At 43.8% G+C, this 22,738-nt stretch overlaps 1 protein-coding gene across 6 annotated transcripts in view; it reads right to left on the bottom strand.

Moving 5' to 3' along the window:
* Smarca2 (SWI/SNF related, matrix associated, actin dependent regulator of chromatin, subfamily a, member 2) overlaps positions 1–22,738 on the bottom strand; it is a 172,162-nt gene that overhangs the window by 123,351 nt on the left and 26,073 nt on the right. For all 6 annotated transcript variants that reach the window (XM_036208296.1, XM_036208325.1, XM_036208318.1 and 3 more), the window contains exons 5-9: positions 14,484–14,745; positions 7,264–7,390; positions 5,243–5,416; positions 3,738–3,911; positions 1,705–1,875 (exon numbers count right to left, since the gene is read on the bottom strand). In XM_036208296.1, the coding sequence (XP_036064189.1) occupies positions 1,705–1,875; positions 3,738–3,911; positions 5,243–5,416; positions 7,264–7,390; positions 14,484–14,745 (908 nt within the window). The remainder of the gene's footprint in view (positions 1–1,704; positions 1,876–3,737; positions 3,912–5,242; positions 5,417–7,263; positions 7,391–14,483; positions 14,746–22,738) is intronic.

The following is a 22,738-nucleotide window of genomic DNA, read 5'->3' as shown; positions in this document are numbered from 1 at the left end:
ATCACAAGGAAATATAAAGAGTTTGAATGCTACAAACATTAACAGTGGCAACCGCTGCAGAACTGGGAAACTGGAACTGGCCTCGAAGGGGGTCTGCTTGCAGACTAGTCCAGCATTGTATCTGTGTGCCTCTGTGCCCTTCTACTGGCTCTGGAAGTCCTGCAAAGTCTATAAGGCTACACTAACAAGAAAATGAGATACTCCTCAGCAATAAAACGTCTAAATCCAAGCGCCAAGCCATCCCTCCTCACCCTGTCTATACAATAAGGTGAGCTATTGGAGATGAAGAGAATCAGGTACAAGAAGGCACCTTCTTAATCATTTATTCCTCCTCCTTAATTATGGAACAGGTATGAGAATTCAGGAGCCATGAAATTAATTATTTTTTTTGAAAAACATTCTGTTCAATTATTCAGTGTAGAGAGTAGATGATTAAATGCTACTAACCCTCCATTTTCATAGTTCTAATGAACATTTTCTGTTGATGTTTGTACCTGGCCTAATCAGAAGTTATTATGAAAACAAAATGCAGCTGTCTGTGCCTCAGTATCCACCAGGCAATGGTTCCAGGAGACCAAAGTCTGCGGAAACCAAAATCCGAACATGCACAAGGTTCTTGGGAAAATGTCACAGTGCTCCCATGTCATATACCTGCATCCTCCTGCATGCTTTAATCATTTCGTGACTACTTATGCTACCTGTACAACCTAAATGCCATGTAAGGCTGCTTGGAGCACAGTGCCAAGCTAGTGTCTGCACATTTTCAATACAGAGGATATATTTTTCTTTTAGGACGCTGAGCCCTCTGTCTGTGGGATGCTGATTGGACACTTCAACCTCCAAGAAGATCTAGATTTTTCTGGTCCACACTCAGCAACTTCCTGGATTGAGATGCAATATCTGCAGAGCAGAGTACTAAGTGTTGTCCCTCACTTCCTATGTCAGTTAGGCTATATTTGACGTGAGATTGTCCGTCTATTTGTAACTAATAAAACTTTACGTCAATATACTTACCTTACTGTGACACCAGGGCAGGAGAACTGAATTAAAACTTCCATCATGTTCATCTGTCCAAACAGACTGAAATGTGTGTGTCCAGGGCATCCCAAAGATTCCTCATGTCTTCCCTACAGTCTTGACACTGCATTTTTTCTTCTTAATTTTCCACTTAGAAGTCCCTGCCACACTGGCATTAAACCTACCCAATGCTCATATGTGTCTATATTCTTTTGTCTCCTAATGACTGTGTATACTTGATTTGAAATATTACACTGTATTAAACAGTAGGAATACAGACTGTGAACTGCGTCACTGCAATAATCTTTTTATACCCTGGTCTCTAAGACATCATCTAATTTTACAACATACTAATCGATGCTACTGCTGCAAGTCAGTAATCTAAGCCTTCCATAAGCTAGAAGTGGTTCTTGTTTTTGTTTTGTTTAGTTTTGTTCTGTTTTTTCGAGACAGGGTTTCTCTGTGTAGCTTTGTGCCTTTCCTGGAACTTGCTTTGTAGCCCAGGCTGGCCTCGAACTCACAGAGATCCACCTGCCTCTGCCTCCCGAGTGCTGGGATTAAAGGTGTGTGCCACCACCGCCCAGCGTGAATCCCTCTAGAAGTGGTTCTTAACAGAGAGCAATGCTCATCTAAAACCAGTCTTTGGACATATATCACAGGCTAAAGCTGTCAGGAAAAAGAGCGCACCTTCTTCCTCCTCCTCCTCTTCTTCTTCTCTTTGGCCGCCTGGGCCTGCTTGTGCTCCCAAACCAGGTTGGTCAGATTGGCCACATACTCATCAGTCTGCTGCAGAAGGTAAGCTAAGCGTCTGTCTTTCTTTTGGTCAATGAGTTTCCGGTAGCCCTCTTCGTCTTCAGCCTGTTCAGGAAGGGGAGAAGGATGACTGCATGATGAGCAGACACTCATAGGCCCACTTGGCACCCCTCTTGACTGCTCACAACCTGAATGTGGTGGTGCCTGGGGCCCACAGGATGAGCTGGGCTGCACTAGCTAGCAGTGGAATCTGCACTTTGGCCAATTTAGAAACGTGCAACACCTGGGGCCCAGGACCCCAAAGTCCGTAGCAAATTCATTGCACAAAGCCCCACTGCGCATGGGCTATGACCAAACACTCCAAGTCAGCTCTCTCCCACCTTCTGTGCCTCCTCAAAATCAACGCAAAATCTGATGCACTAAGTTACAAGCCTAGGTGACTGACCGGAGAGAAGTCATTTAGCTCCTGAGTGATAAAACAAACCCCGTAATTTCCACTTCCACCTCCCATCCAGTAACGCGATGAGATCAAGCAGAAGAAAACTCCTGATGTCCTCTGAGCCATTTTAGATGTCCCCATGGTAGAACATTCCAAAATGTCCTTTCCTATGATGCCTGAACAAAAGGAGAACACTGAACAATCTCTAAGAGGTGGCTCTACCCCCGAAGAGCTCAGGGACTCAGCTGTGGGATGTCACTCCAGCACATGCCGGAGCGACAGCAGCTTCATCACTCAGACTAGCTGCTGTCTGCCCCATGAATGAGCATGAACTCCAATGCTATTATAACTCTAATTGCTTTTGGCTATGGTTGATCTCACTTGAAGAAAGAGTGATAAAAAACTTCAGTTTCTCTATTATCTGTATATTCCATCATTTAATTGCAAAAATTAATGATTTGCAAATGCCTAATCATTGGTGTCAAACCAATCTGTTGCTGGAGTTCTAATACAGTTTTGCGTCAGTTGAATCAGACAAATTTGCCTGTTGACTGCTCCGTTTACTACACAATACTCTCCCTAACTAGAGCAAAGACTTTTGACAGTATTCTCCATCCCAGAAACGGGGAAAGGGGCGGAAGGCGGTGAGATTTATAAAACCCCAACTGGGACCCCAGCAAGGAAGACAGTGTCTTAAGAACTTCTAGAACTGTATTTATGAGGTGAGATGTATTCTGACCCACTCAGGAATTCTGCCCCACACAGAGCTTTGGGTCTCTTATCACCTGTCCAGGTTAGTTACTTTTCTAAATTTCATGGTATGCTTTGCCCAATTCCAGATACAAATGGTCAGTAAAACTCAACACTCAGGCCAATGACACAAACCTGCCTGTGTCTGTACATCCATTCAAAACTGACTGCAGAAGTAAAGATGCAAAACAACTTTGAGACAACAGAGCTGCCACAAAATAAACTTTCAAATTAACTTACAAGTCAGTTTTTAAGTTCGAGAATAATTTAGTAAATTTATATAATTACTAAAATTATGAATGCCAAGTGGGGGGAGGGAAGAGAATGAGTATGATTCTTTGATTCAAAGATATAACCTTGTAAACTATTCATTCAAAAAACTCTTAGTCAGTCATCTCAAATACATCATATGTTTAAAGGACTGCATTTGCCATTCTAGATGTGATAACCAAACTCCTGCAAAACACAGCACTCACCTTTCTTTGAGAAGCTACATTAAGTGGATGATGATGGTACCCTCAGGCACAAAACTACTATGGCTCCTCACGTGCAACCTGGATTATTAGGTGCACTGTGTAGAAAAGACAGAAAGTTCTCACTCTACCTCTAGAAGTTCAGACATATATGAATGTTTCTCTCTCTCTGTGTCTGTCTCTGTGTGTGTGTGTGTGTGTGTGTGTATCAAGCAGCTTCCTTTTCTTCTCTTGATACCTGTGTCACATTCTCAGTGCAGGAAGATGCAGGCAGAGTGTCTTCCAGTCTCACGTGAGGCCCTTACCATCAGCCTCCGCATCCTCTCCTTCTCGATCCGCTCTGTCTCCTTCTTTTGCTCCCTTTCAGTGTTAGCGTGCCAAGTCGCCACTGCTTTGGACAGCTTCTGGATCTTCCCAGCCACAGACCGATGATATTCCTTAAAATCTTTTGCATGTTGTAAAATACTGTTCAAGTATTCCTACAGGATTCACAAGAGGGAGAAAGGGATGCTTTGGGTAGGTACACTTCCCAGTGAAGCATCAGCACGCCCAAAGATGCCCCGGTGTGCACTGACATCCTTCAAAGACTGTAATCTATTGATGGTGGAGCCCCTCCCTGGAGCCTCGGCAGTACAGGTATGGACTCCAGGCTAGTGTGATTGTGAGCCTAGGCAAGAGTGGATGCCTTCACTCCATGGTGTGGACATCCAAAAAACGGAGAAAGGCAAAGACTAACTGGGCTATGGGCTAGTGGGAAAAAAAAGACTTCCTTCATCTGTATGCCTAGGGAAGAGATGCCGCCCTCACCTCCAGGGTGCGGTCACCAGAAATGGAAAAAAGCAAGGACAAAGGCTGACCTATAAAACCTCAATGAAAAAGTTTACAGCACATTGTTCTGTCACCCTGAAATAAACATGAGGGTTCTGGGCATTTCCAGTGAAAAACCACATTTCTTCTGTTCCAACTTAAATTTGGAACTGTGATGCAAAGTAAGTTTATACAAAGCTGAAACTGCCATATGTAATCCTAATTCACTTTTCAGAAGGAGGGGAAATACGTACCCTACTTACACTAAAATCTTTCTTTCTTTTTTTCTTTTTGCAAAAGGAAACTAAGTTAGGCACTAGATTAAGCACAATAAAACAAACATGAGACAAAAATCAAATCCTACATCAGTGTTTCCAACCCTCTAGAAAGGAATGTTTTTTAAGATCTGCCCCCGTGAATCCTCTAGCTGGGTCCTTCAAAGAGCCTAGAATACTATAGAAAAATAACTTCCCGCTGGGGGCTGGGAAGATGGCTCAGAAATTAAGAGCACTCGTTCATCTTATAGAAGGTATGGGTTCAATTCCCAGCACTCTCCACACTGTTGCTCAAAACCACGTGTAACTCTACTTCCAGGGGGATCCAAAGCTCGCCACCTCTGTGAGCCTCGAGCATTCACTGGGCACACAACCACATATGTAGGGAGGCGGGGGAGAGGGAGGAAAGAGAGGGTCAGTGAGAAGTGTTCCTCCAGAGTCTTCAGTTCCTGCCTCGAGTTCCTTCCTGGGCTTCCCTTAATGAAAGACTGCTAACCCGCAAGCCAAATAAGCCCTTTCCTCCCCACGGACAGCGTTTATCACAGCAACTCAAAAGCCAAGCCAGGCACTCTCCCATCTCCGAAATGATGTCTCTGTACTAAAGAAACTCCAGGTTACCTTTCTGTTCGATGACACCCCCCCACCCCAACTTGGAAAACATGGGGGCCCCCAACCACTGACCCCATGGGGCACCTCTGACCAGGAAGGGTATGCAAAGGTCTAAGTACCTGGTGCTTCTGCCTGCGCTTCCTCTCCTGCTCGATCTTCTGCTGCTTCTCCAGTTTCTCGGTCATGCGAGCTTCTCGCAGGGTCTGGCGCTTGCTCCGCTTGTATGCTTTGGAATTGAGGGCTGTCTCCAGGGTGGTATCCCTCCGCATGCAGGCCACCACCTCCTGTCTCAGCTAGCAGGAGAAGAACAGTTAGCAGATCCACCACCACCAAGAGAAGCCAGGTCCTGGGCCCTGACCTCAACTCAATAGAACTGAAAGGGGACTCAACGTACTTTTCTCAATCCGACTGCAGCTGGCTATTACTAAAAGCAAGAGCTGAAACTGTGCACATTTAAATGGTAATTTTAAAGACCGTATAAATCTTTTTTCCTCATAATTCACATCAAAAACAATTTTAGTACTGTAACAGAAAAAAAATGAGGATGCTGTGCTGGGTTTGAAATAGAGTTACTCATTTCATTTAATTATCATAATGATGTTACTTAGTCAATAAGCCTTTTAATTTTTTTAACTGTCATAATATCATTCTTTTATTGATCTACAAGAACAAGAGAGTTACCATCTATCTATGTTCCAAGTAACAGCAGTAACTCCAACGATGTAAATTCATAACTTCAAATAAATGATGGGAAATATCAGTCCGGGTTTCCTCCCTCTCCAGTAATAATGTGCTTTAGCATTTAAATCTTACATTACATCATGGACTTGTTTTAGCTTATCATAAACAATGTAACCATATTGCATATTATATGGAGGTAGGCAGTGGGAACTTGGGGGTCCACCTTATAATAATCACTCAATTGAACCTGGAACTGGCATCAGTCCCATCCCATCGACACAGGAAACTTCATAGATAATAGATTTTCCAGTAATATCAAACAAGAACTAGGGAGCAGCAGGACTCCAGGACAGGGAATCATATCTCATACTTGAGAACATACGCCTCTAATATACATTTGACAAATCCGTGTCAAACGCTTTATCCATTCCTATGATAAAGTTCCCTCTAATTAAGATGTAATGGAAACATTCTGTTTCTTCTTCTTTTTACATTTAACCTGAAATCTGCGTTTTATCACTCTCTGAAACCCCTAGCCAAGCAGCACCCAGATACCAGATGCCCTTCCATCACATGCCACCCCAGAAGTGAAATGTGTTTATAGACAGGGCAGGGGGCCTTGTGATTTTGGTAGGATCTTCCAAAGAACAAATTCAACACTTCCAGACTATGCTTACTCATTAACAATCCATTCTGCACGCCCCAGCACACGTTAGCATGATCCATGTGACTGACGGAAGGTGCTCCTTGTCCCCTTTGGTTTGGACAAGCAATCTGTGGATGGGGACCAGCACACTTTGACAAAACTCAGCCAAGGGAAAATCAGTTCTACTGCATTCCACTCCATGCCTACCGATTCAGAAATCAGAAAGTAGACCATTATATTAGAGCTCAACAGTGAGTTCTAGGAGACAGTAACTCACTAATTAGTCAATGTGTGAGGGAGTCTGATGTGACCAAGTGCCCCTGAGTTAGGTTTTTGATGAATAATTAAGGGACACGACATTGGTTTTTTTTGTGTTTCTACAAACACGGGCTAGTGATTAGGAAAGAGACAATCATGCTTTCTGTTTCTGGGGTCACAGACTGCTTTGCACATTTGGGTTCACCAGGAATGTTATCTATCTATCTACTGCCTCCTTGGTTTTCCTTGGGGCCATGAAGGAAAGTCACAGCTCTCCACAATCTGTTGTCATGGTTTTTGTCCACAGTACCAAAATGCAATGACTGATCTTGTACAGGAGGAAAAACGTTTCTGATACACAGAAGGGGTTAAGAATACTAAGTACTTCGTATTCATTACTTTCAGCTCTGAGCCACCAGTCTAAAGACATGCTATTTTACGAAGTTCCTAGCTTCACAACAATGTTGAGCAGACTCGAGGAAGCTCACAGATCACACTTTAGGAACAATTACATTGATTTCCTACATCATGGATTCACTGGGGAAAAGGCATTACCTGCCGTTGGAAATTGAGTAAGCGGAGTGCCTTCAGTTCCACAGTGGCTTTGGTTCGTAAATCTGGTGGCAGCGAGCCAGGCAGGCTTTCCAGTTCTTGTATCCTATGAGCTATGCGAGCCTGAAGTCTAGAAGGAGAGGAGAAAGAGGGGGATGGGGGCAGGCAGAGCCCTACATCAGGACTAGTCTTCCATGATCAACAGCAGCTTTAGGGTTAGGTTCCTATACTCTGCACACTGACAGTTGATTTCTAACATCCAATTGGGTTTTCTTTTCTTAAAAGAAAAAAAAAAGTTTACACACATTTACTGACTGGCAGAGAGTGCACATGCCACAGTGCATGTGTGGACAGAAGAGGGCAGCTTGTGAATTCTCATTCTGGGAGTGAAGGCCATAGATGCCTTTGGCTGCTGAGCTATCTTACTGGGGCCCCAACAAGATTTTCTAATGTTAACCAAGAAAAAACTACCTTTGAACTCGCTTCATACTACACAACACCTTGAATTTCTAGGTAGCTTCTCTCTAAGACCTAGAAAGGAACTTCACACTACATTGAGGGGACAGGGGGGTATTAGACGCCCTTGCTTGCTCTCAACAGAGAGAACACATCGGCAGCCTAGCTAGCTGCCCCACTCCCAGCCTGCCATGGCATGCCAAGCCGAGACCACAGCTCTTCCTTCTGTTCTGAGGCAACAGTGACTACAGTAGCTAAAACAGTGACAAGTGCAGTTTTAGGAGCCGAGGCCACAGAAGTCAGCCAGCTAGTGACATGCCGAGAGAGCCCTGCCAACCACAGCACTTCCTCTGTGTGCTGCTTGGCTAAGAAAAGCCAACAAACTGGGCATCTGCAAAAATCAGGGGCAGCAGTGAATAGCATTTCCTGAAAGGGATGCTGGGGTTTCTCATTTTAGACACCATCGAAAATATAATTGCAAGTACTTCCTCCTAATGAAGGCCGACTGGAGAAGAAAAGGCTTCTCTCTCTAGTCCCTGGCTGCTATGGTCCTGACACATATAAACTGGTTTCAAGCCTTACTTTTATAAATACACACACATCACTGAAATCCAGTTTTAGAATAAACTCCTCCCCCAGCTTTGGGACAAAACTGAGAACAGAACTGAAGAGAAAGAAATGATGATAAAAGTTATTAATGAGTTAACCCAGTAAATAATATTCACTGCAATAAATGCATCTAAAGAACAGTTTTGAATTCTCAACACACACACACACACACACACACACACACACACACACACACACACACACATAGGCACATGTAAATAAATGCTGCAGTGGGCCCACTTTACTAATGAGAAAACTGAAGACACATGCTGACACCTGTACTGGCTGGTTTGGTGTGGCAACTTGACACAAGCTAGAGTCATCAGAGAGGAAGGAGCCTCAGTTGAGGAAATGCCTCCATGAGATCCAGCTGTAAGGCATCTTCTCATTTAGAGATTATTGAGGGAGGGCCTAGCTCATGGTGGGTGGTTCCATCCCTGGACAGGTAGTCCTGTGTAGCTGGAGAGTTTTCTCCGGGTCCCACCAAGCCCTGTCAGTCCGACAGCCCACTTATAAAACAAACACACAGACGCTTATATTATTTAAACTGCTTGGCCATTAGCTCAGGCCTACCATTGTCTAGCTCTTACTCTTATATTCAGCCCATTTCTAATAATCTACACTTTGCCACGTGGCTCGTGGCTTACCGGTACCTCACATCTCCCTTGTCATGGTGGCGGCTCGCAGTGTTCCCTCATGCCTCCCTGTTCTCTCAGTCCTGGGTTCTATAAGAAAGCAGGCTGAGCAGGCCAGGGGAAGTAAGTCAGTAAGAAGCTCTCCTCCACAACCTCTGCATCAGCTCCTGCTTCTGGGATCCTGCCCTGTTTTGAGTTCCTGACTTCCTTCAGTGATGAACAGCAATGCTGAAGTATAAGCCAAATAAAATAAACCCTTTCCTCCCCAATTTGAATTTTGGTCATGGTGTTTCATAGCAGCAAGAGAAACCCAAAGACAACACTGGAGGAATCAAAAATCAAACCTATATTATATGGATTATTATTCATTGGCTTTTCCCATCTAGGTAGCCCTAAATGTCCAAATAGGCAAAAGAAGTTACATCTAAACATTGAATGTATGAAGAGAAAAACACAAGCACAGACAGACAGACAGACAGACACACACACACACACACACACACACACACACACACACACACACACAAAGAAAAAAGGAAAAATGAAACCAGTTTTTATCTTTAGAACCACTTTGCTTTGTAATGTTATCAAGATCACACTTATTATCAGGACCAAAGACTTAGCTATTGCAGTGGTGGGAGATGCGGGCACCCACAATTTCATTATGTTACAGCCTTGGTTCTAGACTCCATGTGTCCTGTTCTCATTTGAATACCCTAGAATTTAAACTCCCCCGTGTATTTTGGATCGGGATGACACAGCGAGTCCGGTACGAAAGTCAAGGAATGGCAGCCTCGGAATTCCATCTTCCAAGGAACAGGCTCTAGGTGGAAAACAGTGACTACAGGACACCTGGGCTGACAGTGCCGAGACAGACCCACCCTGAACTGAGTGGGAAGTGGGAGCGCAGAGAGGGAAGTCAGGGGCTGGGAGTGGGGCTGGTGGTAATGGAGTTGGGGGACCTGGGCCACTGCAGAAGTTAGGTGCCAAGGGTGCGCTTCTCCTCTCCCTGCCAAGACTGCTTCTCCAAAGGAGAAGTGGTATGTTGGTGCATCCCAAGAATGCCCAACACAGAAGAATCTTTTTTTCAATGGAAGAGAGGATGCAGGACAAAGTGCAAACTCAAGAAAAGAGGAGGAGGAGATTTCACAGCAAAATGATACGTCCTCGATGCGGCACGCGGGGTGGGTGGTAAGGTTATGGGGGGGGGGGGGGGGGAGGGCTCCCACAGAAAACTCTCTCTCTGTTGTTGTCATGCTTAATGGAAATCTTCATTTTAAATAATGCTCCTCTCCAGACAATTTCATCTTCCCATCAAGGGGATTCAGCAGGAAGTCCGATAAAGAGAGTCAGGATTCTAAACTTCCCCAAACAGCAGCAAGATGTAATCCTGCCTGACTGCAGGAGGCTCATTTAGTGTCCTCACGAGCACAGAAAATTGAGGCAGAATTAGGTCACACAGGTTTTTCATACAGACTGAAGAGTAAATCAAGAAGGGTTACTGTTCTGGCAAGGAAAAGAGTTCCATTAAAGGCAACAGATATTTGTTCAGGTCCAGGGGAGAAGTTTATGATTCCTGTAGGAGAGTTATTTGAACAGAAAATGACACTGGTACATTTTGTTCCTTCAAGGAGCTGAGTGATACTTTAAAGAGCGAGGGGGAGAGAAAAGGAACATGTATGATTTTGGTGACTCTTCCAGCACAGTGGCTAGCGGTAATTTTTGAGAAGGAATTTTCAGGGTTGTGATGGCGAGGAGGACAAGACAAGGAAACACACATGAGAGAGAGACAGAGACAGAGAGACAGAGAGACAGAGGTAAGATACACACACATGTCTCCTAAACCCATTTCCACACTCAATTCTGTTCCACACTCAAATTTGGTGTAATTCAAAGATGCCTTTCCCAAATAAACCCTTCCGAGTGTGAAATGTGCCTTCCAGGCAAATATTTGTTTACGGAGAACTAGTTTACATGTCCATGTAAGCTCCTAAGAAAGTACTCTCTGACTGAACACAGAAGGAAATGAAGTTCCGTATAGAAAGGTCAAGAACTGGTACCCGAAGATGAGGGTTAGGGGGTGATGGGTGAATGCAGCACGCAGAACTGACATCAGAGAAAGAAGAATAAATTCCTGTTTAAAAAAAACAAACATGGTGAGTCAAAAGGAGACCACACAATCTAAAAGTGGGGTACATGTTTTCAGTCCCAGGGCTGCACACATCTGAGGCCAGTGCGTACACAGGCAGAGACTCACTTAAGCTGACACCAAAAGAGGAAGGTTGGCGTGTCAAAATTTTATGAGTTTATGGCAAATCAAGAAGAGCAGCCAACTGGCTTAGAGAAATATAACATCCTAATAATTTCATTCCGTTTCTGGAGACAAGGACAAGAGCCAAAGAAATGAAGATGCTACGGGATTTCCGTTGCATGACACTTTGCTCTCTCAGAGCCTATGAAATCCCGAAAGAGATCTCTGTTCGGACCTCATTCAGATCTTTAGCCAGGTGACAAAGGTACACTAGCCAGACAGTCTAGTGATGGGGGAAGCCTAGTGGGCTAGCTCCCATCACAGGGAGCGGGCTAGCCCATCACAGGGAGCAGACTAGCCAATCACAGGGAGCAGACTAGCCAATCACAGGGAGCAGGCTAGCCAATCTCAGGCGGCAGGAGAGAAACGAATCTAATACCTGTCCCATATGAGTGTGGAAGAGATTTAATGTAACCTCTCTGATGATAAATTTAATCTCTGGGGTTGAATGATGTCTTTATAGAGGCAGAAGCCAGCTATTGTTCCATGACTAAACAAGATAAGGCATGACCCTCTCAGGCTGCCAGCACAAGTTCATTCTTCTCCAGATGGCCATGGGGACACCGGGGCCAAAGGGACCACCAGGCCTTTGGCAACCCCAAAACCATGCAGCTTCAGCTTTACAAAACTAGAAGCATTTATCACATGAAAGTAATATGAAAATGACTATTCAACCACATTCTGAAATGCACATGATTTTTAGTTGTTTTATTTTTTGAGATAGGGTTCCACTATACACCCTAAGCTGGCCTTGATCTCATGATTCTCCTGCCAGAACATTCCATGTGCTGAGAGTCTAGGCATGCAATAATAATATCTGGTAGATATAATTTTTTCTTTTTCTTTCTTTCTGTTTGGTTTTTCAAGATAGGGTTTCTCTGTGTAGCTTTTTGCCTTTCCTGGAACTCACTCTGTAGCCCAGGCTGGCCTCGAACTCACAGAGGTCTGCCTGGCTCTGCCTTCCGAGTGCTGGGATTAAAGGCGTGTGCCACCACCACTGAGCGGAAATTTTTATTAACATAGGAGAATGGGGCAGGTGAGATGGCTAAGTAGGTTTGGGTAAAGGCACTTGACCGTGAGCTTAAACTACAGAAAACACACAGTGGGAAGGAAAAGAGCCAACTCCCATAAGACCACACTTGTGAGGCAGTACAGACATGCCATAAATAAATAAATAAATAAATAAATAAATAAATAAATAAATAAATAAATAAATAAAGGGAATAAATGCAATAAAAACTTATTATAGGAAGATGATGTAAGTTACAAATGTTTTAATACATTGAAATAGGCTGAAAAAAAGCATTACTTAATACTTTAGAAGATAATCCATTAAGCTCACACTTCTAAAAATGGTTCTAAAATGAGATTATAGGAAAACCCTGTAATTAAAATTCTAGAAATAATGACAAAAAAAATTTAGAAGTCCACAAAGCAGTTTACAGGCACACACATGCACATGTACACACACACACACACACACACACACACACACACACACACACAGAGGCTGAGTAAGAGAGAAAAAGCCAGGTGTTACATAAGATGTCTAGGTACAGAGAATGTCTTCTGAGGGTAGCTTTCATGGGCCAACAAAGCTCCTAGCATCTTTGCAACTTCTGGGCAGGGTAAAAGCATAGTAGATTTGAGGCAAGGTAGAATTGAGTCACCTCACAATTCTGCTCTTTCTTCTAACTGACCATCCCCCAATAACTACTTATGACTTTCTTTTCTGAATAACATAATGAAGATATGGCATCTGAAGAGGTTTTAGGCCCCGGGTGTCCTTATGTTTGACTTTATGATCCACAAGCATTTCCCCAACAGACTCTGCCTGGCCCTGATGCTCAGGTGCACATGGCAATTGGGAAGGATAGGAGAAATGTTCCCACTGATGACCAGAAACAGAAATGAGAAAATAAAGCCATATTTCCACTCCAAAAGGCAACCCACATCTAATACCTGGTGTTACTGGGATGTCTCCAAAACAACTCTCCATACCAGTTACATTTTATTTAATTTCATAATAAGCTGCATGCTTTTTAATAAAAATTAAGACAGTGCTCTTAAAGAGAACCCAAACACTGCTTACTGACTAGCATTCTCTAATTTTTAACAATGAATTTTCTTTTAATTCAAGTTAATTAGAGGAAAATAACTGACACCAATATTTCTGAAAGCTTCCAAAATATATTACCTTTTCACATGTTAAGTCATAGGAAAGTAATGTAACCTGATGAAGACAACAGAGCTGTTTCTCATAGAGTATTCTTTCAGACAGGCTGCAGAACCTGAAATCTTAGCTTCGTTTCATCATAAAACGTACTGGACTCCATTTTTCATGGTTGTTAGCCATTTGCTTAAAGGGTCTGCTAAATAAAGCCTGTGGGCCAAATCTTGTCCATAGTTGCTTTTCTAAATAAAGTTTTATTGGAACAAAGCCAAGACACCACAGTCTATGGGTGTTTTCCCACAAAAAGGGCAGAGCTGACTATCTGTGTCTAAGACATATGGCCCTGTAAAACATTAGATGTTTTCCATCTGGTCCTTTACAGGAAAAGTTTGCCAATCCCTAATTTAGACACAACTGTGTCAAATCAGGTGACAAGTGTCTGGATTAAGAGTTTAACTAAGGATCCCATTTGAAGACAGAGACCTAAGGCTTATCCCTAAAGCTGGGCCAGCTTCTGTGAATTAAAACACAGAACACATTGTATCAATCTATACAGTACACTTTTCAGTACCATGAGCTGGGCCAGTATTCTGAAGGATGGACTCAGACAAGGTACTCAACATGACCGTCTCAGTCATCAGTTGTGCAGAAACACATTGACAATCAAGGACAATCCATTTCTTGATTCAAGCCTGAGACGCACCACCCTGAAATTAAGGAACTTTGGACTGGGCTTCTGATCTTTGAATTCCCAGAACCTGGCAAGTGGATGGGACGGATAAAGGTTTCTGATTGAATGAGAAAGAAGTCACAGTTTGTCCTACTCATGTAGGGCCCCACCCAACAGCATCATGTAAGGACCCACCCAACAGCATGTGAACTTTCTCTACAACTGTTCCAAAATCACTGTCATGGCATGAGTCCTCCTCTGGTCTCTCTTCACCCCTCCTGGTGTCCAGCACTACCAGAACACTGCCCTCTGGGGCACGTCAGTCAGCCCCAGACCCCGGTAATGACCTGGCCTGGTCGCCAGCAGTACCTGTACTCTCGCTCCTGCAGGATCTCCACGGGGTCGAGGCCTTGCGGTTTCTGGATGGGGCTGATACGGCTCTGCTTCTGCTGGAGCTGCAGGACCGGAGACGGCTGCCCTGGGGCAGGTTGCTGTACCGAGGGCCCGGGTACAGCTGTGGCCGTGGGCTGGGCAGCGGCTGGGGGTGCAGGCGAGGGCCGGCAGCTGGCTGCCGGTGCTGACAGCTTCTGTGGGGTGCTCTGGCCACTCAGCAGCAGCTCCTGCCCAGGGCCTGTGAGACAAGAGGGACATGAGCAGGACAGGACAAAAGGAAGGACACCTGCTGACCATGCTCCTCCAGCCCTCAACCACCACCTAGGGCTAGAAACCTCCAGGGTCTTAACCACTAGAGAGCTAATGGGGGTACAAAGGAGGAAAAGGAATGAGGGGCAGAGGCGAAAAGGGAAACATAATCTAGTGTGGACCCCTTGGGGAAATGGCATGCCTTAATTAATATTGTCAAAAGCATCCAAAAAATAACTCCTAGCTGTAATAAATCAAGAAAATGACAAGCTGGTTTTTAATGCCACATTCTGGGGTGAGTTTTGTTGTTGTTGTTGTTGTTGTTTTTAAAGACTCACAGGTGCACTCAAACTTTAGAAAAGAGAGTTCAGTTCTATAACAATCAGATGCAATGGGTGTGGACCTAAAGTGTCACTTTGCAAACTGCTACTAAGGCCTCTGTCTCAAGTGCTGGTGCTGGCTGTGGGATCCAGTGTTGGCTGTGGGATCCAGTGCTGGATGTGGGATCCAGTGTTGGCTATGGGATGCAGTGTTGGTTGTGGAATCCAGTGCTGGCTATGGGATCCAGTGTTGGCTGTGGAATCCAGTGCTGGCTATGGGATGCAGTGCTGGATGTGGGATCCAGTGAAATGTTGAGTATGAGATCCAGTGCTGGCTGTGGGACCCAGTGCAATGCTGGGTGTGAGATCCAGTGCTGGCTGTGGGATCCAGTGCAGTGCTGGGCATGATATCCAGTGCGGGCTATGGGATCCAGTGCTGGCTGTGGGATCCAATGCAATGCTGGGTGTGAGATCCAGTACTGGCTGTGGGATCCAGTGAATAGGGTTAAGGAGTTCACTGGTCTGCTGGCAACTGAGAGGCTCATACTTTTTCCCTTGGTGCTTCTGAAAGCTTACTTATAGTGAAGCCCAGGAACTAAATTTTACTCTAATTACATAGTAGTAAAATATTTCTGAAACTATTCAACATTTGGGGTAAAATATGCTCATTTCCCCTAATGAAAATTAGCAAATACTAAAGAAGGCCATTATTTCCTCTTATTATCATACGATAACATGCAATCTTTAACCTATCTTGGAAGCTTGGTGTAGCAGCACAGATCTGTAATAGCAGCACTTGAGAGGTAGAGACAAGAGTCAGTGGCTAACCTGGGCTATAAGAGAGCCTGTCCCAAAAAAGCAAAGTAAATATTATTGAATTCAGTTTCAGCTATTTTTCTGCATTAAGCTTTGGGAATTTCAATTAACTGCTAGACACAGATCTAAAATAAGAAGTGCTTCAACTCTCCTCCAGGTGAGTTCTCAGTTTTCTTAAAATTAAATACAATTGCTGAAGCTACCAAATGAGTTAGTAAATTAAAAAAAAAAATTAAAAATTAAAAAATTAAAAAAAAACAAAGAATCTCAGTCAGCAGATGCTAAAACCACAAACAGGCATTCATCCAAGTATTTCCTATATCCTTCCTAAGGGAAAAAAAAAATAAAGCCATTAAGCACAAAAATCAGTCTAAGACTTCAGAGAGGCACAATAATTAACCATACAAAGGCATACATTATAGAAAACGGAACGCATTTCATCCATTTCTGACAAATGCCATTGGAAAAGGACTTCAATGACAATCAAGAGAAAGCAATAAGCAAACATTGTGACATGAGGAATGTGAAGAATTAGTACAAAGTGCTCTGGGAGGTGTCAGTGTACGTGTGTGTGTGTGTGTGTGTGTGTGTGTGTGTGTGTGTGTGTGTGTGTGTGTGTACGTGTGTGTGTGTGTGTGTGTGTGTGTGTGTATGTGTGTGTGTGTGTACGTGTGTGTGTACGTGTGTGTGTGTGTGTGTGTATGTGTGTGTGTGTGTGTATGTGTGTGTGTGTGTGTGTATGTATGTGTGTGTGTGTGTGTGTGTGTGTGTGTAGGTACCTCCATCCCAACAGCTGGCACAGGCTGTTTTTCTTTCCCTTCCAATAATTAGGTAAAATTTCCCAAACAATATAGAGCTAGATACATTTTTTTTCTTAAGCTAACTTGTAGTCTTGGTCTTCTTGGGGGTAGATTAAAAAGAAGTTCTGAAATGAAATGTATGCCTCTTTTTTTTATGTCCAGGATGTACCATCATATACAGTTTTTTTTTTCAACTTAATTCTTTAATTTTTGTTTTCTGAATGGAAGATCTTTTACAAAATGCATACCTCTTCATTACATGTTTTATTTGGAAGCTTTTTCATCCATATTTAAGAAACCGATTTCTCAACATTAAAGTCCAGGGTTGTCAACACTGGAGTGAGTTAGGTAGGGAAGTTTTAGAATACCTTTCTTTAGAGGTCTCTAAACTAGGGAATGTTTTCCCTTTGCACTGTTTTTATGTATGACTAGTCAAACGACAGAAGATATAGATTTCTGACATTTATCTTTAATTTTTAATTACATTCACTGATTTATAGAAGGGAGGGACAGGCATCCAGCAGTGCACAGGTGGAGGTCAGAGGTCAACTTGCAGGAGTCAGTTCCCTCCTTCCACCATGCGGATTCTGAGAATCAATTCAGGCTTGGTGGCAAGAGCTCTTACCCACTGTGCAAGCAGAATTAACTATGTTAACAGTTTAAGCATTCTAATGATGAGTTTACTACTTTTAAGACTCTCAAAATACAATTTTTTTTTTTTTTATGAGAAGAGGACTGGGTTGTTATTGGTAGAATAGTATCATGATAATTACTTAAAATTCCACTGTCAACGTCTTTTCCCTCATTTCTAAGTTTGAATAAACTGAAGCATCCACAGAGCACAGCAACAGTGGACACATGTTCCAGCCCTCCTCCCTGCCACCAACCCCGTTCCATAGCATGACTGCCTGGAAACAGAAGCGGGATGCAGAAGTCTGCATGGCCTAGGGGCACATTTAAGTCTAAGTCACTGTTTTGAAAAGGTATTTAATCAAAGAAAGGTATTGTCAGCTGGCCATTTTTAGTCTGCCTATCTCCAAGACAGGTCTGTTATACACCTGGTCCACCTTATCCAATGACTAAAATATAAGGACGTTGTAATCTGGTGGATTCATCCTTAACATTGAGAAACAGAAACCCCACCATGGACTTACATATTCCAGTGTCTAACTTAACACCATGAGGAAGGGCTAGAGAGCACTTGCTCTTGCAGGGGACCCAGGTTCGATCCCAACGTCCACATGGCATCTTACAACGCTCTGTGACTCTAGTTCCAGGGGACCTGATATCTCTTCCGACCTCCTTAGGCACCATGCATGTGCATAATTAACCTATACAAGCCAAACATTCATACACATGAAAAAAATAACTCTTAAAAAATAACATAAAGTTACCCAAAATAAAAATATGGTCTTAGCTCTATCAGCCACTGGCTCTGTGGAGCTGACCAAGTCACCAAGCTCTGGCGTCTGCTTCTTCATCTGCAGAATGGGACAATAATAATAACCTCTTTCCCAGAGTGGTCACAAAGATTCAGTGAGAATCTGACTATATGCTCAACTTTTCCTCTCTATGGATCCAGGGCAAGGAGAGAAAAGTCCAATTTAACCACTGAACGCCACACAACAGGAAATCCCCTGACATAAGAATGCACTTCCAGAATTTGGGCACCATATTAGCTGGCAGCTTGTGGAGGATTCTTTTCTGGGCCAAATTTCAAAACATTTCTCTAGTTTCCTACAACTCAGCACAGATGCTCCTTAGGTCAGTGGACTCATCATGTGTATCCTGCCAGCTGCTATCAGGGCCACTTAGGAGCAAGCGTATTTCCTAGCTAAACAGAAAGTCGTCTACTGTGTGGGTCTGTTTTCGCCTCCCTCTGACTGGCTGTCTGAATACTTTCTTTTACAGAGACCAGGAAACTCAATGCAGCTTCCTGCGCTTACATTCAGGATGTGAGCCCCCTCTAGTAGGTTCTGCGCCCGTCCTGCTGGAGATTTACAGACGGCACTGGACTCCAGCCACAAACACCACCAGACAACCCGCCGTTGGCTACCTACCGCCTTTCGCCACACCTTCACGCTGAACAAAAATTGAATTTTTAGCTCATCTCATCCCCTCTCTAGTATGAACAATTTAGGCTTTACGGTCAGTATTCAAAACTGCCTTCTGCTTCAGCCCTTACCTTAAGGAGCCAAAATGGAGGCTGTACTGCCTGGCTCTCCAGAATGTGGTCCCAACACTGCTTGGTGGTGGAGGTGCGGGGGATGATCTTCAGTGGATACATCCCATCCCACAACACCTGATTTGAAGTAATAGGGCAACACACACACCAAAATACCTACACCTCACCTGCACAGAATTTCTGGGCATTCAGAGGCCACTCAGCACACAGGATAATTATGCAAATCACCAACCACTCTGCATTAAATAGGAATGTGAGTGATTTCTACAGGTTGGGGGAAAAATAAATGAAGTAAAGAATATTTAAACTGAACATATCAGAAAGTTTCGGATGCCAAGGGGGGGAGGGGCAAGCATTTAAGATGAGGGGGCAGAAACACTTTCTTCTTTTACCACGTAAGATTGTTCCCTCCCTTCTCCAAACCACAACTTTTTCAGCTCTTGTTTTTAGACTGCTTTAATCCCTAAAAGGTAAAGAGAAAACGAAAAAAGAAAAGTGCCTTGGTCTGGAGTTCTGCCCACAAGAGCAAGGACAGGGCTCCGCTTGAGAAGTGGCCAACCACCCCACCCCTCCAAGCGGGAACCTTCTCCGACACATGCTCAGTGCACAGGGCATCGTGCTAAGGAACAATGTCACTTCCTGTGAGTTCTGCTCTGGGGCAATTGGGGGAAGGACCAACCCAGCATGGTAACATATTCCCTTCTCCCATTAAGTACACTAGGAAATGGGATGGAAATTTAAGAACCTCCAGAGGAGTGCATGGACTAAAATGTCTTTTTTTCCTGTAAGATTGGCAGCGTGCTTATGAGAAAATGTGCTTTTTTTTTTTTTTTTAAAGGGGGAGAAGGGTATAAAACATGAGTCAAGTTTAATACTGACTTTAAAAAAAAAAAATCCTTGCACTATTTAGGCTTATTGTAACTGCCAATAAAAACAAATGCCTTCATCCACTAAGGGTGTCTGTCCTAGATCAGATTTCCACACAAGTTTTGGAGATGGACACTCCTATTAGCATCGGGGATATGCAGCTCTAGGAAAGAGATATCTTCTTTCACCCATGGCGTCCTTGAACTCTTGAACAGAAAACAATATATACCCACATATTTCCATTTCCTACTAAGCATGACATCTGTAAAATACCAAAGACATGAGCAGTGGGTAATAAAATCAAGTCCCTTTGTTGATAGGGATGTGATAAGACAGGCACAGACAAAGAGGTGCTTAATTAAGAAGGGTTCCCCTCTTGTGGAAATGGCCCAGACAATGTATGCACAGTTAGGTTCAGTAGACATGAAGTGTTGTGATCTGGATGTACTCAGATAATAGAAACTTCACCCTTTAAATCTCACTCTTTGGTTCATCTCCACGATTAGACTCTTGGGTGGAAAGGTTTCTCAGATGAAGAATTCAGCACCCTATCTTCTGTGAGGACACTGAGAAGTTACTAACGCCTTTGGAGGCCTAGGACATGGCAGGTGCTGCCCCAAGACAGGCTTCACGCACCATGGATTATGCTCACATCCCGTAACGCTACCTCTCGGGAACTTCACTGTATTCCCTCCACTCTCCCAGCTGCCAGCTATTCCTGTTGTAAGCAGCTGGTCCCTGCATTAAACCTGGTTGTTCAAACCACTCATGCCCTAAGATGTGGGAAACAAAGCTGACCCATTCTGTTAACACCGGGTCCAGAGTAAGAGAGAAATGAAGCCATGACAGGAAGCTGAGACCTGCACTCCTAATGCGGTAAAGAGCTGAGGCACCCGTACGTTGCAGATCCTTTCCCTGCTCTTGAGAATGTGGGTCAAGAAGGCAGCTTTTGGGGGAAAGAGTCAAGAACAAGAGCTCTCAAGTCACAAGTGCTAGGGTCTGGACCTAGCTGCCCTCCTCCATGCTACAGAGACAGGATGTGCCAAGGACACTATAGAGCACGGGGAAGCAAGAAGGTTCTCAGTGAGTCTAAGCTACGTACACATGAAAGTTTTCCTATTTGGTCAAATTCTCTACAGCTTTACTTTTACAATTTAAAAATCTACTGAGGGTTCAAACTGTCATTTCCCTGCAGGGAGTTTGGGGTACCCTTTCCCATCATACTGTTTGGTCCCATATTATCCTCCATCTATCAAAAGGCTCCCTACTAGTCACACAGAAATCTGGGTATGAAATAATTTTTTTTTCTTTAAAAACTCAACTGCTAAAGTGAACTATCACTGGTACATGCCTGTAACTCCAGATCGTAGACAGAGACAGAAAGACTACTAAGGGTTCAAGGCCAGCCGGGGCTTCAAAGGAAGAGAGCTTATCTTAAAAATAATACACACACACACACACACACACACACACATACATACACACACACATTAAAAAAAAAAAAAAACAAAAAAAACCACAAAAACCAGATTGCTTTGTTCTAAAAGTTTGTATCTCCCCAAATTCCTATGCTGGAATCCAAATCCTCAAATAGAAGATATTAGGAGGTAGAGGAAATTAAGCAAAATTAGGCAAAGCTCTCACAAATGAGACCAGTGACTATGTGAAAGGCCGCAGAGTTCCCTCACCCTGTGTACTGTGGGAGGGTAAAGCACAGGTGCCTCCTATGACCCAGAAAGCAGGGACTCACCACATGCTAAATCTGCTGACACCCTAACGTTGGAAGTCCCAGACTCCAGAACCATGAGACACAAATTTCCGCTGATTGTGTTTTTGGTTTTTGTTTTCTGATAGGGCCTCATGCATCCCAAGCTGGGATTCAAACTCACTGTGCAACTGAAGAAGACAGTGGCCTTTTGACCGTCCTACGTCTTACCTCCTAAGTGGTAGGATCATAGAGGCGTATGCCACAGCTGGCTGAAAACATCATTAAAATCATTTATTTTCTGGTGTGTATATGTGAAATGTACACGTACGTACGTGTGTGTGTGTGTGTGTGTGTGTGTGTGTGTGTGTGCGCACGCGCGTGCACATGTGGGAGTCAGAAGGAATAAGTGGTTTTCTCTAGCATTCTCTGCCTCATTCCCTCAAGATCTCTATCTGAATACAGAGTTCGGCTGGCAGCCAGCAAGCACCAGCAATCTTCCTGTCTCCCTACCAATCCTTCCCCTACAGCACCCAGATTACAGGTGCACACAACCACACTTGATCTTTACAGAGGTTCGAGGGACTTGAACTCGGGTCCTCTGGCCTGCACAGCAAGCACTCTTACCCACTGAGCCTTCTCAGCCAAGAGACTCATTTCTAATGCTACATCTACAACTAACAAGAATTCACCTTCCTGGTACCTATTTTTGAAATTAAATCTATCAGAAAAGGAACACAAAGTCAAAAGTTAGAACATTTAAGACAAAGCAAAACTACCAATCAGAATCCTTTCTTCTTACTCGAGTTCCTAAACCTAGAAAAATTATCCTAAATCCCTTGTTCTCACAGTGATGAGATTGTCAGTTTGCCCAAATGATTGACAGCCATTCATGGGAGATGGTACCAGTGTCTGGGGAGCATCACACGCCCCACAATCCAAAGCTCTCAGAGCTAAGCCATAAGTTCTGTTTATCTAGTTCTTTCTAAAGATTTAAAACAATTACTCATCGATTAGGGAAGAGAGTCATGTATGTCACCGCACACATTTGCAGGTCAAGGGACAACTTCATGGTCATTTCTCTCCTTCTACCTGTAAGTAGTTTCCAGGGATGGAACTCGTGGTCCATCAGGCTTGCAGGGTAAGTGGCTTTACCCTTCCCAGAGGAGCACTCTAAAGCCCCTGCACCTCTGAGTTCTATCAACATGAAAAAGTCGTGTCTCCAGAAAGCCATGCAAGGGACTCCATCATGGCTACCTATTGTGGAATCATAGCTTCTCATTCTTATC

The sequence above is a fragment of the Onychomys torridus genome, chromosome 1 (genome assembly GCF_903995425.1).
Source record: "Onychomys torridus chromosome 1, mOncTor1.1, whole genome shotgun sequence".
Taxonomy (NCBI): Eukaryota; Metazoa; Chordata; class Mammalia; order Rodentia; family Cricetidae; genus Onychomys; species Onychomys torridus.
The sequence above is the reverse complement of the archived record's forward strand: the minus strand, read 5'-3'. Positions and strand labels throughout refer to the sequence as shown.